The 15,855-nt window shown below is 39.1% G+C and overlaps 1 protein-coding gene across 6 annotated transcripts in view; it reads right to left on the bottom strand.

Moving 5' to 3' along the window:
* AKAP6 (A-kinase anchoring protein 6) overlaps nt 1-15,855 on the bottom strand; it is a 487,418-nt gene that overhangs the window by 225,751 nt on the left and 245,812 nt on the right. For 5 of the 6 annotated variants that reach the window (XM_053224350.1, XM_015073684.3, XM_027065558.2 and 2 more), the window contains 2 exons: nt 2,022-2,118; nt 718-884 (listed from right to left, as the gene is read on the bottom strand). In XM_053224350.1, coding sequence (XP_053080325.1) covers nt 718-884; nt 2,022-2,118 — 264 coding nt within the window. The remainder of the gene's footprint in view (nt 1-717; nt 885-2,021; nt 2,119-15,855) is intronic. The other variant, XM_015073690.3, reaches the window with a different exon arrangement.

The raw sequence follows: 15,855 nt of genomic DNA, 5'->3' as shown, positions 1-15,855 counted from the left end.
GTTATTTTGCAAATCTAAAATAGATAACCAAAACATGTCAATAGTCATTTTTAAAGTACTTGTTGTATTCGGTGCATGCACCATTATGGAGAACTTACACTCAGAGCAAAAAGATTTGTAGCGAAGCATATGACCTTCTTCCCACTACAATGACCATCCCCTAATTAGGCAATGCATCTGATAGTCATTAACAGGAATGAGATAATGAATCACTTTCTCTCTTCTCTGTTAATTTGCTGTAACCAAGCGGCTAATGGATGTCAGAGCTGAGTGATTGCACTGATTATAGTGATTTATAGTTGCAACAAAACAATTTAAAACCATTCTGATTATTCACGTTAAAGATGCTTTATGTTTTGTTTACTAAATGTTTTATGTCCCCCTTTCTCCTACCTCTAAAGTACTGTCCCCCTCCTTCTCTGCCACTTTTGACAGAAAGACCTCTTCCTGGAGAAACTGAAAGTTGCAGGGTTTTTTGTTTTGTTTTGTTTTGTTGTTGTTATTTTAAACTAAACCATTTCATTGTGTTCGTCTCTCTCATTTCTCTCTCTCTCTCCCTCTCTCTCTATATATAGTTAGATATAGAAATAGATATGGATATATAAAGTTTACCCAGTAGAAACAAAAAGCCTTAGGGGTGGAAAGAAAACTTCAGTGGTGCCTAGTTCAAAAGAAGGCAGAAATGAGAGGAAATAAGGCAAACTTCAAGCCACTTACCTTGGGGCTTCCAGTGCCTTCCTCATCCTCCACAGACACATCAGTAGCCAGAATCTCAGCTTTGATGGTATCCAGAGCCCTGAGAATCCAGCTGTGTTGTCGTTTGATTTGCCTCTGCAGCTCCTTCCACTGACTCGCAATCATCCGCAGCATGTCCTTCAGTCCTTCTCCAAAAGGAGGGGAAACCACAAGTTACAGACTTGACTGCATTTTTACCCATTGTTCGCTTTTATTTAGAAAAATTAGATGAATATTTCAAAGAGTAAACATAATTTTAAACGACCACTACCCATCGCCTGCCGTATAAGCGTTTGTCACTAAGGAAAGGGAATGGGAAGTTTTGCCTTCACTTGAGGCATAAGGACACAAAGATGGGATAACCACCTAGATGCATGGTTGGGAATCAAGTTAAATTCAGTCTAGGGACTAAAAAGATGCATGTGGAACAAAAATCATGATGTATGAAAATTACTAACTCTAAAGCTTCACATTCCATATAAAAGGCCCTGTGTGTACACGTGTGGAGGCTTTATAATGACCAGAAAGATGTACAGAAATAGGTAACATTAATTCGTTGAGGAATATAGTAAATGGGTCAGAATTAAGAGGGCAGTCTTTAGCATTAGCATGTCGGATTAATGCTGCTCTTTCCTTATTTAGCTGTGGTAAGCTCAAAGCAAGAGCCAAATTATAATTCATCCTGTCTTATGGTCTTTTACTACCAGGATAAGTGTAACCAAATGACAAAACTATTTTTTATTTATAATCTGTTCCTCATAAATACATTAATACTGGGTAAGAGTTGGTTTAAGGCCAAAACTCTGCTAATGCAATGACCAGCAAAAAACATGCAAAATGTTCATGTGTGTGAATTGGCAGGGAAATAATCAGATATATCTACACCGCCGGCCTCATATCTGTAATGATATCTATAAGTACCCTAATGCATATGCATTCTAACTATTTGCACCATTCTCATTCATTATCTTAATGTTATTTCCAGAGCACCTACATCACAAAGCATGTCAACGTGAAGTTTTCAGGAATGTGATTTCAATTGAAACTCAGGCGAACAGCAAGCCCAAAATAAAATGAACAGACCATTTGGAGGCAGTATTTCATCTTATAAGTATCACAGCATTGTATGCAGTATATGAAACATTTATAAATCTTGAAGGTCAATCTGATAATGTAAATATTAATAATACATAAGGAAGTGAATATATGCAGTAATTTACAGCAATGCTTCTTCATTCTTAATAGTCTGGAGACATAAAGGCTTGCAATATTTCAGGAGGATTTACCTGCTTTGTGAGACGCAATAAGCTCGAGAAGTTGGTGTCCTTCCTCCTCCACGGCTTCCTTGAGAGCACAATGACTGTCTACATTCAACTTGAAACTCTGCAAGGAAAAATAGGAGCATCAAACCCTGGCAAGGCAGTTAAACATAAAACATCCATACAAAACCACTAGCTACTTTTTATCAAAAACCACACAGCCCAATTTACCCAATAGACAAACTCATTTGCAATACTAAAAGCTATTGATATTTGGGATCTGGGCTCAAAATGTTTCCATTAGATTAGCAGAGTGCATCTGTTTGGAAACAGCTGACAAATTGAGAAATTCATTAGGTTTTTATGAAAAGTCACATCCCGTAGGCTATATCAAGAGTAGCAGTGTTCTATAAAATACACTGCATTTCTACCAGCACATATGAGCGCTTTTCTTCACTTTTTAAAAATGTTAGTGATAGCACTATTTATGAAACCATAAAAAAATTGGCAGCATAAAATATATTAGCCTTATGTGTGCATATATAAATCCATTAATATAGTAGGGGTTGGATTCAGCAGTTTTCTCAGCTATCATGCAAACCAGAGAACATCAAGGTGGATTCAGGTGCTATACTGAGGAGTCAAATACTCTCCAAATCTTTGATTTTTAAAAGTTTATTTCTGACATTGTGACTCTCCTTTAAAAATAAATACATCAAGCACATCAGGGGCATTTTTCACTCACAATAGTCATCCAAAAACCAGAAACTGCTGGAATGGGGGAATCCCAACCCAGAGCTATTTCTTTCAGGAAGCGTTCTCTCATGCCTTACGTGGAGTTAATTCGCCCCTTCTCTCTGCTCCTTGTATGTGTTTCTACTACAGAATTTATCATACTGTATTCTGCTTTATTTCTACATTTGGCTACCAAATTACAAACAATTTTAAAGAAATGCCAGTTTCACATTTATCTCCAAGATGTTCGATAAATTTGCAGAAATAATGGCTCTCTGTTGAACTAGACTGATAATACTCTCTGAAGGGGAAGGCTTCCATTTAGATATTTCAAGAACCACAGATGATTTTCCAAAGATTTTCCATTTCTGTAATGTTATAAGGCATTCCAAGCATAGAATGTCCAAAGGAGAGCAATCATAGTAACCAATCTGTTGAATCAATGGTTACTCTTCAGGGTGAAAATCAATCCCTTGAGTTGATTAACTAGAACATGAATTTTGAAATACTGTGTGCCAAATTTTGGCTTCTCCATGATAGGACTCCAAAAGCAATAGCCATATGGACTACACTAAACTTAGTATTAAGAATATATAACAGAAGTTCAAGATGATACAAACTCAGTTAGAATGTAATTTGGATGAAAGAGGTTAAACAACCATAAATTGTGAAATCAGGTATCATTTATTCATGCATTCATTCATTTAAAAAACATGTATCATGCCTATTCTATACACTGGACTGAGTAATACTGAGTAACAGTGATTTAAGGGGTTTAAAACGTGACCTCAGGCATCAAAGGGCACCTGAACATGTAGGAGAACACAGGACAGCCTGAGTCATCTTGGATGTTCAGTAGTGAGTCTGGGTTCTCTTTATTTTAGAGGGTCTTTTTAAAGCTTGGAGGAAAAAGGAGAATAAAAGAAACTGGAACTTAAGGGACAGATCAAATCATCAAGTATAAAGGTAAGAATTTTGACTAAAAAAAGTTTTGACTCCAAAATGATGAACCATTTCATCTGACAAGAGGCATAAGAAATAGAAAATTTTTAGCCAAACATAATGGAAAGAGACAATATTAAGTTTCCCCAGGAGTTATTTATTCACTGTTTCTTGTATTGTCCTCGTTCAGCTACAGGTGTATGGTTGGATAAAAGAAAGCATGGCAAAGTATGGAAGCCTAATGCTTGTGGTCAATAAAAACAGTATAATATCTATGAAAAAATAAATGTTTACTATTTTGTAGCCAAAATATGGCTGCCTTTACTTTTTGCCACTGCAGTAGAAATCCTCAACTTGAAGCAATGTCACTCAGAAAAAGGCTCACATGTGTTTCAGGGAGAAGGGACAGGGAAAAGAAAAACACTTGAGATCAACCCAAGAGCGCCAAAATTTAGGAAGAAATCTTTTCTAGAGATTTCCTCATAACTGTACATTTAGCCTAGTGCTCTCTCTGATTCTCTGTTTACTTACAACAGACTTGTGCTGAATGGTTAGTAATCATGAGCTTCTGAAGAGGTGCATCAGGCCTACGTCTCTGAGCAAAAGAGAAACTAAGGACCTGTGAGTAGGTTGGGTAATTTGAAGTAATTGAAGCCACGAGTATAGAATAGATGCAGCTGGGTCTGGTTCTGCCTCAAGATGATGTGGAAGCATTTGATTAGGCAAGTGGAAAAGATGAGATATTCATTATTAGGAAAAAGATAAGCTGATAAGCTTGATGCTGTAGAAAAGACCCATTTAATATGTCTATTACCCAAATAGCCCAATATTGCTTGATTTCAGGTGCACCCATTAACTATTAATAATATCAACTAAGGAATTCACAATGGACCTCTGAGAAGGCAGTCACGCAGGCATGCTAACAAAATTGCCAATGAAATTTCTGGCCGCTAAGGTCTGTAATAAGCTCTCCCCATTCTGCCCCTGCCTCTTCCCTAGGGAAGGAAGCTTAGACAAAAGGGTTTTATTTTCTTTCTTTTTCTTTTTCCTTGAACCTGATAGTTGGACACATTTCCATTCTTATGCTCCTGACACATTTCCTCAGCAATGCCTTATACTATAGAGTCCTTCTGCAACATCCACAGTACTCCCTGAAAATACAGGGCATTCTCTGAAGATTTAATTTATGGCAACCACATTGCAATAGGTGGGTACCACGTTCCTATGTCAGTGATTATATGAAATTCCATAAATATGAGTAGTCTGGGTTCTATGAGACACCAAATATCTTTTAGTATCTTCAAAGCAGCATGTAATTGAACATCCAGAAAAGAATAACTAAGGAAATGGAAAATACAGTGACTGAGACAAAGGATTATCAAAAAAATGGTACATCAGAGGTTGACCAATGGGTATCTCCATAACTGCAATCTCTAGCTTCACCAGCTTAGATAGATCTGAGTGCATTACTCCTTGGCAGGGTCTAAATTTGAGTAAGCACACTGACTGCTACTTTGTCCATGATCAGACTTCACAAAACAGATGAAATATTACATCTCATTCAATTCTATTCAAATTTCTGAAGAGCCCAGTTTGATGGAAGTATGGCAGTCATGTAGGTACGAAATGAAATCAAGGAAATGTATACTTTGATGGACAAAACTATGACAAATGGAAAGGATGATTACTCCAGGGGAATGAGAAGAAGAGATATGGATCTCCTGGTACAGGAGAGAGTGGGGAAGACTGTAATCACATTCACTTACAGATACAAAGTTGGTAGCCTTAGCAGCATGTATCATGAACACAGACTTTCAATCATCCAGTGAAATACTGTTAATGTCTGCCAGGTCCATCGAGGTCCATGAGTTTTTGGGGTTGTTGGTAAACAATCAGAGAGGCCAAAAATAAGTTATTGAGTCTTTCCCGACCTAATTTTAGGTATTTTTTTAAAGCATAAATCAACACAATAGATATTTCATTGAAAAGTCTTTGCCAGGCCTATAGATACAAAAGGTAACAACACACTATCCTGGCACAAGCAGCGTATAATCTTTTTGGGTAAAAGAGAATTTAAAAAGCCAGTAGCTTCATACGACCCAGCATAGAATAAATGTGGAATTACGGTTTGGTTAGAGAATTAGAGAATGGTGGGCCTTAAGCAAAATGAATGATATGCCCTGCCAAATGAGATTTTTATTTTACTTTATTTTTTTAATTAGAGTATTATGCTGTGAGAGATACCAAGACTGTGGGCTGTATTCCAAAGGAGTGTGGTAAAGGCTTGATACGTGCTCTGGGAACTCCAGCTGGGAGCCAGGTTCTACCAAGCCTTGCAGGGACCTTGTGGAGAAAGGACTGAAATGTATGCAGGCCTGGACATATCACTTATTGTAGCAGGAAATGGGGAGCCATAAGCAGCTTGGTGTGGCCGGGACAGGGTACAAGCAGGGGAGGTGGAAGTTGTGGCTACACGTGGTAATTAACTCCAAGGGCCTTGAAAGAGTCGGGGAAGAAGATGTCAGCAACACTGGAGAATGCCTGGTGTAGTTCTGTGTTCTAGAAGGATCTCTCTGGCTGTTGTGTAGAGTTGATTTTGAAAGGGCAGACTGGAGACAAGGAGGCCATTTAGGAGGCTGCTATGGTAATAGAGGCCAGATGTTTCTGCATGCTCACATTTTTTTTAATTAAAAAAAGGTATGCTTTTCTTCTAAATGAATGAAAGAAGAAAAAAATGGAGAAAATCTTCTGTCTTTTTAGGTTTTTCTCAGTGTGTGAGAGCAGCATGTGCCAGAATTTAGTTCTTTGGCTGTTCTGATGATAAATACCAGAGGTTATTAGTCAGGAGTCTCCCAATGTGAAAGACATATTGAACTGATGAACTTTTACTCCCACTGTCATTTTAAAGAGATGGTATATATGCTGATGAATAAGGCACTTGATGACACTTTTTCTTCACACAAAAGATTTTTACTACCCTAAGAAAATGAAAACTTGCTTTTTTACAAGGGCAGGAGGAAGAATGTGTGTTCAGTCAGAAAAAGCAGAGGCTTAAAAAGTCACCTGCTACCTGCCTCAGGCCATCTTTGCCCAGGCTCCACTCTGAGCTATGCCTACCACCATGCTGCGTTCCCACAGAGGCTCCTGCTGAGGAAGAAAGCCACTATCCCCTGTGCCGAGCCTGGGAGCTCCTCTTCTCCTTTGCCCAGTGCCATCGACAGAGGATGATCATCTGGTCCTCAAAATATAAAATATACTTTCCAAATGCCACATGTGCCAAGAACTGAAAGATTTTTATGAGTAAACACTTCTTTGTTTAAAAACCTCCTAAGGGGCATCTGGGTGGCTCAGTTAAGCGTCCGACTTCGGCTCCGGTCATGATCTCACAGATTGTGGGTTTGAGCCTGGCATCGTACTCTGTGCTGACAGCTCAGCGCCGGGAGCCTGCTTTGGATTCTGGGTCTCCCTCTCTCTCTGACCCTCCCCCACTCGTGCTCTGTCTCTCTCTCTCTCTCTGTCTCTCTGTCTCTCTCTCTCTCTCTCTCGAAAATAAATAAACATGAAAAGAAAAGAAAAGAAAAGAAAAGAAAAGAAAAGAAAAGAAAAGAAAAGAAAAAAGAACCACCTTAGGGGTGGCTGGGTAGCTTAGTCAGTTAAGGTGTCCTACTCTTGATTTCAGCTCAGGTCATGGTCTCACGGTTTGTGAGATCAAGCCCCAAGTTGAGCTCTTTGCTGACAGCACAGAGCCCTGCTTGGGATTCTCTCTCTCACTGTCCTTCTCCAGCTCAGGCTTTCTCACTCTCAAAAATAAATAAATAAACTTAAAAAAAAATCCTAAAAAAAAAACTTCCTAAAAACTTGATATTATACAGCCATTCAAATGAAGACTATGAAATAACGTGAAAAGTACACAGAACAGAACACATTACAAGCCAAAAAAGAAGATTCAAAACTATATCTATGGTAACAGTATAGCTTGTAACTGAATAGTCCCAGTGCACAGGAACAGAAGACTGTAGGGAAACACAACAAAATGTTAACATCATCTGTGCAGGGTAGAACTTGCAGGTAACAGAGTCTAATCTTACGGAATGAGTTCTTAGTGCTTTAGCTTTACAAAACATAAAATGAAAATAACACTAACTTCTAGGTTATTGTAAGAATTAGAGATAATGATTGTAAAGCACTGAAGCAGTGCCCAGAAATAAGTGGAACTAAAGAGAAATCATTACGACTTTTAAGTTCATTTTCTCTATTTTCCAAATGTGCTGTGTAGTAAATGGTACTTCATGCCATCTTTAGGTGACAAGTAGCACTTATTGTTGAGGCTCTATCAACTCTTTGAGTGCAGACACCAATCACGTTCTCTTTGCTTTAGTGCCACCATCCAGCACAGGCCTGCCCACACCAGGCACCAAAAGATCGGTGCTGCTACCTGAGATTTGGGAAGAGGGTGCACAGGCTGAGAGGCCAATGATTTGGGGCTTCCTTTTGCCTCAAGTGTGCGCTCTTGGGTGAATCATCTAACCCTTCTGGGCTTCTGTTTCCTTCTCTACAGTCCAGGCATTTGGACTCAATATTTTCCAGTCCTTGGACACTTTGATTTTATCTTTCAGCCAGGCAGCTAAGGATAGGTGGCTGGGGAGACTTTTTATTTATTCTAAACTAGAAAATTTTCAAAGGGGGAAGAATCCCAAAGGCCATCTAACCATTCATCTACCCTAGAGCAGCTCTGTCCCTCAACCATCCTGGGCAGATGTGTTCATTCTATTTTTAACTATCTCCAGGGAAGTCTCTTCTAACTTCTCATCCTGAGTCCGCAACATTTCTTCTCAGGAATTTAAGAGCTCTGTGAAAAGCAGCACGAGCTTTCCTCTGCTTCAGATTCTTTTGCCAAGTCATCTCTCCAGTGTAGGAGTTGGAAATCAGAAACATCGTGAGAATATGCCAACAAAATCCACACGTCCAATCACTCACCGAGTCCTGCCAATTTATTTCCCCAACCTCAACTCTTCCATATTGACTAACACTGCCTTAGATTCAGGCCTTCATATCACTCCTTGCTAGGATGACTTCAACAATCTTTTGTCATGGTCCCTCAAAACTACAGTTATTCCTTATTTGTCACATGCCTGTCAAGGTGCAGACATTGTCCTAAGCATGCAGGATGTGGCTGTAAATTAGGTGAATATAGCCCCTGGCCGCACAGCGCTCACAGTCTAATGAGGGATGGAAGATGTGCATCTTATAAACAGTCAGTTGCCAGCAATTGTGTCAAGGAGGCCATGACATAATGTAGGTGCTGGTGACAGCACAAACTCTGGAAATGGACAGCCTGGGTTCAAATCTCAGCTCCTCCATCACCCACTGTGTGACTCTGGGAAACCTCTGGGTACACAGCTTCTTCAACTGTAAAAAGGGGGAAATGTTAGTGCCTACTTCATGAGGTTACTGTGGAAAACAAATGCCTTGTTACCACTAGAACAGAGCCTGGCATATGGTAATAGCTCAATAAAAACATCTTCTTACACATAATGGCCTGCCCCAAAAACAACTCTGAAAAAGATGCTCCTTCTCTCAAAATCCTCTAATGGTTTCCCAGTGTTGCAGGATAAGGTCCTTTCTCTATCATGACCTATAGGGTCTTCTAGAATGCTAGCCAAGTCTGCTTCTCAGGTCTAATGTCCTCCTTGAAATGTGCCTGAACTGCTTAAAGTTTCCAGCTTACACCAGCCATCTTGCTCCTCTGAGACTCTGGTCTTGCTGCTACTTCTGACGAAGACTGGCAGGGACAGTCCTCCCCCTCCCCTGGTTAAGCCATGCTCACCCTTTAAGATTTATCTCCGGTGTCAATCTCTCTAGCGAGTTTTCCCTGACTTTCTTCTGTCCTCTAGGCTTCCACATTCTCCTCAACACCCACAGTACCTGTGCAGACCTCAAGACTCTACTTACTACAATGTTGGGTAATTATTGGCGATGCATTTGCTTCCCATACATGAGTTCCTCGAGTTCCTTCTCACTCATTTTTGAATCCACAGTGCCTAGGACAGTGCCTGGTACACAGGACACACTTAACGAATGTTCGCAGAACAAATAAAGATTTGTACCAAAAACCTTCCATGTAGGTTTCAAACTGTGTATGGCACTTTGGGAGATACTGGTATAGTCACTCTTCACTTGAAAGTGGTTGATAAATGTCCCCAAATTTTACTCAGTGAACACCATGTAAATGAGCTGTCATGTTCCTTCACTTACAAAATTACTTGCCAATTACACTTAGATGATCCCAGTGTAATTACCATGTAAACTGTACCCTGGCTGAGATAGCCTAAATCATCAATTCAACTTTACCCTCTCATCATATGGTACTTACCATATAATTAAATAAATGGTCAGCCACCACCACAATTGTATATCTCCCCAACAAAACGAAGTGGCTACATTTGCAACTGATTTATCAGTTATAACAACATGCAACACACCTCCAGGTATAATATCAGAAGCTTAAAAAAATGTAAAAGCTCTATGTGGTCTTGAGGAAAAAAATGCCAAGTTTATGATAAAAAATATAAGCATTATAAAAATTTTGTTTTTCTTAAAAAAAGAAGAAGCACTAAGATATAAAGACAAAAATCCTCATTCTTCCTGAGAAGACTCCCTTCCTAAAACCTCAGATAATAAAAACATTTCCAAGCATTTGAAAGTGAATTTATCTCTTCAAACAAATCACAATTTCTTTCAAACAAACAGGTGCATTTTCTGTGTGTGTGGAAGGTAAATGTGTTTTACTAAGGTTGACATTCTTTTCTGATAGACTTGCTAATATCTTATGCGAGAATTAGATACATGGGAGAGATCCTAAATGTTGACAGTACCTCTTAGCGAGCAAATTTTCATTTGCTCTTCCAGATGCCACCTTCACACCTGGCACAGGTGATCACACTGACTTCCTAGCATGGCCACATTAGGCCAAACAGATTCTCAAACAGAGGTTCTGTCTAAAGGGACCATTTGACTTCCAGAACACAGTGCTCTGAGGCTCTGATTGAAAAAGAGGTCAATGCTGGCCCAAATATCCCTCAACCCCCTGCAGTGGAATAATTGATGTGCAGCAGCCCCTACAGATGTGGAGTCACCAAGGTGATGGATGGATATAAGTATATTATTCACATGTACATCTGCTAATATACAGGTCCCAGTGCAAACACCAAGACTTAAGAATATTATGTGGATTTAGGACAATCCCTGAAGGACTCCAGTTCCATTAAAAATTTGTTTGGCAGCCTGGGGCAGATCTATTCCAACTCCCACATGCTTCGTGCGTTTGAGAGGGGGAACCAAACTGCTTTAAAAATAAATTTAATAAATTTTGTAATGTCAAATCATTAACATCCTGTCTAGTCATTTATTCTTTGTATTTTGAAACAGTAACATTAACCTGTGGAATTTTTTCAAATCTTTCTAATATCTGAGTTAACATTTTTATTTTCCTTGTGTTTTCTGCCAAAGGAAATGAATTATGTCCTGAAAACAGAAGAAAGCATTCCAATTTTTTTTCCCTCTATAGGCCTTTCTCTTGTCACAAATATACCAGACAATACCCAGAAAACTCTGTGACCAGAGTCCATTTTGGTTTGGAAATAGTAGAGGAAATAAATTTAACTTGCAGACATTCTCAGTTATTGTTTGCTGATTTACAGTATTAGATATAATTTGCTGCCTGTAATGGTTGTAACACTGCTCTTACAAATGCTCATTCATTCCTCCAGCAGATATTTTTAGTATCTATTATGCACAGGCTGGGTGTCAGAGGAGACAGCAAAGAGACACGCAAGCCGTCCCCTCAAGTAGGTGACAGTCTGGGTGGACGGGAAGAAATCCAACTTCTCCTGCCACATATTCTTCTCATGTCTCCAACGAAAATGCTCACGATTCCCCTGAAATGAACCAAGTATCCTCACATACAACATGTTTATCTGGTCTTCACAACAATCCTCAGTAGATACGGCAGATCTATTTCAGGCCTGAAGTTCTTACCTTAATATCCCTTATATTGGATAAACTGCTTCAAGGGTCCAAAATTCCATGTCATGCAGTAGGTAAATAGAATGTGCACATGTGTCTCCCCAAGAAGAGAGGTGATAGGTGACAGCACCCTGACTTAGCTGAGTTTGGACATGCGCTGGCTTTTGTCCAGTGTCCAGCAGCCTGTGTTTGAACCCTCATAGTGCAAAGCCAGTCTACAAAATTTCTCTTCAGCCCTTAGTATATCACTGCCCTAAACAGGAAGTGTTTAACAAATGTGGTGTTTCCCTGGCATTCTAATTAAAAACAGTCATTACATCCTAAAAAGAGCAATAAACAAAATAATAAATTAGTAAAATGTTTTGCCACCAACAATTTCCAAAATGATGAGAAGTGTTGGGTATCATGGCTCAAGTGCTTAAACCGAGTTCAGTTAAAAGTACATTCCCAGGTGCTGTGAACAATTCGGGACTCCTAACCTGAAAATGGAAGACAATGCTATATGCCTCCTAGAGGTACAGAATTAGTTACACGAGCAAAGGAATGTGGTCCAGGACTTTTTACATGTCCAAAATGAGCCTCCTGTCCCCACACGTCTAATTAAAAATGCCTGCATTCTTACAAATTCGCGACAGACTTTTCCATTCCCAAGCCACCAAAGGAAGCAACTCAAGGCTGGGAGCTGAGTATTTTAAATCCCCCAAAGAGAAGTCACGCTGCTCCCTACTAAACTCTCAGCTAGTTAACTTAAACTGATGGGAATCAAGGGGAACAAGCAAATGGAACTTCAAAGCTCCTATGAGGCCACCAGCTCTGCTCAGCAAGGCTCAGGGAAGTGGCGGCCAAACTCACACAGCTTGGGCTTTTGAAGTCTAACGGACTGTCTCCCATTAGCTGAGCAATACAGCCGCTGCTGTACAGTGGCAGTTGCTGGTCTTGTGAAGCTCTGCTTTCTTGGGCCAGGACTGCCTCTCATCTCAGCAGAGAAAGGTAGCCAGGGAGCAGTGGGCACCAGGAAGTGGGAAAAAGGGAAGCCCATCATCCCTTAACTTCGAGCAGTGAAAAATGGAGCAGACATAGAGACAGGAGAGCAAACAAAAGAAAAACAGCTGAATGTATTTTGAGAAATTTTCTTGTATGGCTAAAAGCTCTGTGAGAAGTATATTGTTTTATTTAAATGAAACAAATGAAAACTATTTAATAAAACAATGTAACATGAGGTTCTAAATATAGATGATACATGCATGGAAGTATCTGTGTGGAGATTTTGTTAGCCAGGAACATTAGCAGTTTAATCCAGTCTGTCTTTATAAATAGGGTAATGGCACAGTAAGGAAATATTTTCAAACCTTTCAAAGGTACCAAGATAGAAGCATTGTTTGCAGGATTTGGTGTTTTTGTGCCACCTTGTGGTAGCCACCTCAAATTGCAGGTACCAATCCTAAAATAAACAAAGTTCTAGAAGGTGGGCTTTAAAAGCTACCCCTATAAACACAGACTCAACCTCTGTATACACATCAACATGGACCCTACCACTTTTCCAGACCTATGGCAAAAGCTTCCCCAAGAGTATGGAAGACGCTCATCACATGGGTGGCCTGAGCTGTTGCTGTAGACAGACACTAAGGGGCCAACAAGAAGATTTCCAACTAATTAAAAAAAACAAAAAACAAAAAACTGAATGTTCATTGCAGTATTATTTGTAAAAGCATAAATAAGGAGGCAACTTAAATGGCCATCATGATGGGAATGATTAAATAAATTGTGGTACATCCACACAATAAAATATTAAGGAGCTGCTAAAATGAAAATGTGTAGTAGATCTTCATGTACTGACAGAAGGATGACTGCGATATCTTTAGGCACAAAAAGCAAGTCATTCAACAGTATGTATAATATGAATTTTAAAAATTCTTAAAATGTATGCACTGTTACATAAAGAGGTCCAGAAGGATATAGAACAAACTGTTTATGTGGGTTATCTAAGGAAAGGTAAGACTTTTTACTTTTATTTTTATGCTCTTTTATATGGCTTGAATTTTCTCCAGTGAATATAATGTTTTTCTCCAACTAGAGTGCAATAATATCAGCAGTTGCATGAAAGTCCACCTTCAGCACATGCCCCTGATGGTCAATGAGTTCTTGTAACATCTGCCCCCTCTTTCCCATGTAAAAACTCATCGTAATGTTCACATTCACTGGTTTCACACACCCCCAGAAGGCCCAGACAGAGATTCAGTCCCACTCCACACAGAGAAGCTTCCTGCCAATTTCCACACTCTGCAATACATTCAAGTCTTGGTCAGATTTCTGTCAGCTGTGGGGTATCAGGCCTTGCTGTGGTGTTCTTGAGGATATTAGGGGAGACTAGGGAAAAATGAAATAGACATTGGCAATGAAGTTTCTAACTATTCAAGAGACAGCATCAAAAAGAGAACTCTGATCCTTCCCCTTCTCATTAATCTATCCCCTCTCCTCTGTTCTTACCTAAGTCCCACCTGACCTTAACTCACATCCTCTCCAGGTTTCTCATGGCTTGTACATCACTTACTCCATGCATTCTACAAAAGCTTCCCTGATCTTAGGTTTGTTCCACCCATGCCTAGGTAAGCAAGCTCCCTGGAATACACTGGTCTTTCCAGGACTGGAATCTGAACATGCTTTTGCCATGGGTAGAGAGCTTATCAGCCTAGCTTTGAGGTCTGCCAAAGCCTGGATTCCTCAAACTGTTGAGATATCCGGGTTCTTCTGGAACAGAATTCCAAAAATAGCATATTTTTAACACACTTTCTATTCACATCACAGACCAGGGACTCATTTCCTTAATATATACAAAGGTCCCATAAATCTTGAAGCAAAAAGCCAATGACCCAACAGAAAAAATAGGCTAAGAATATGAACAGTTTTCAGAAAAGAAACACAAATAACTCCTAAAAATATGAAGAGGTACTCAACTCCACTTATAATACAAGAAATACAAACTAAACTACAATGAGTTGCCATTTGTAACTATCAAAGGAAAAAAGATCAACCAATGTGATAACATACTTCAATATCAAGGATGTGCAGATAGGGCGTTCTCATGCCTTGCTGAGTATAAATTTGTACAATCTCTATCAAGGACAATTTGGCAAGACATAAAAATTTTAAATGTGCAAAACTTTGACCCAGAAATTTCATATGTAAGATATTTATTCTAAGGATATACTTAAAACAATACAAGATGATGAATATCCAAGGATATGCACTGAAGCACTGTTTAAAATTTTTAAAAAGACTGCAAACAACCTATGTTTTCATCAATAAAGAACTGGCTAAATGAATTATGGCATATTCATAAATGGAACATTATGCAGCCATTCAAAAGCATAAAGTAGTTCTACATTTACTGATTTTGAATTATTGTTAGCATAAACCAAGGGACCATAGTTAAGTACACATATGCATTTGTTTTCAGATACCATGACTAACTCTGAAAGACTGTAAAGAAACAAGTAACACTGGTTGCCTCAGAGCAAGAGAATTGGTAACTGGCTGAACAGAGGTAGGAGGCTTACTTTTGACTTTCTACTTTTTTACTAGCTTCTTTTATTTACCTTTAGAATTTTGTGTTATATTCATATATTAGTAAGTAAAAAAATCACATTAAAGAAATTGATAATGTTGTCTGCACTAGCTTATCTTTCAAATATTATACTCAAATACATTTTCTATTATCCCCATAGTTATTTTCTCTCTAAGCCATGGACCTCATCCAGTTAATCTATGTCAAACTGACCCTAACCTAATGGAATTTACATTTGATTCATGTCATTCTCCTGTTTTAAAATAAAATCAAACTGTCACATAGTCCCTTTGCTCCCAAAGAAATGTTCAATCCAATAAAAAGACACTCAGTCTCCTTCACCATCTGACCATCAACCTCAACCTGGTTCTCAGCCACATGACGTGGTTCACCACACCTTCCTTACTTGCCCATAAAATTTCCTTCCATCTCTTCTCCTCCCCTCTCTATCCAGCAAATCATGTATGTCCTGTGAGGTCTACATCCAATTACTTCTTTGAGCCTTCTTTACTCTCAGGAAGGACTAATAAAACTTCTCTCTGTGCTCCTAAGAGTACTTTGTGTCTCCTGCAAGAAGTTGACTGATCAAAATTA

The sequence above is a fragment of the Acinonyx jubatus genome, chromosome B3 (genome assembly GCF_027475565.1).
Source record: "Acinonyx jubatus isolate Ajub_Pintada_27869175 chromosome B3, VMU_Ajub_asm_v1.0, whole genome shotgun sequence".
Taxonomy (NCBI): domain Eukaryota; kingdom Metazoa; phylum Chordata; class Mammalia; order Carnivora; family Felidae; genus Acinonyx; species Acinonyx jubatus.
This window is presented reverse-complemented; position numbering and strand designations above follow the sequence as displayed.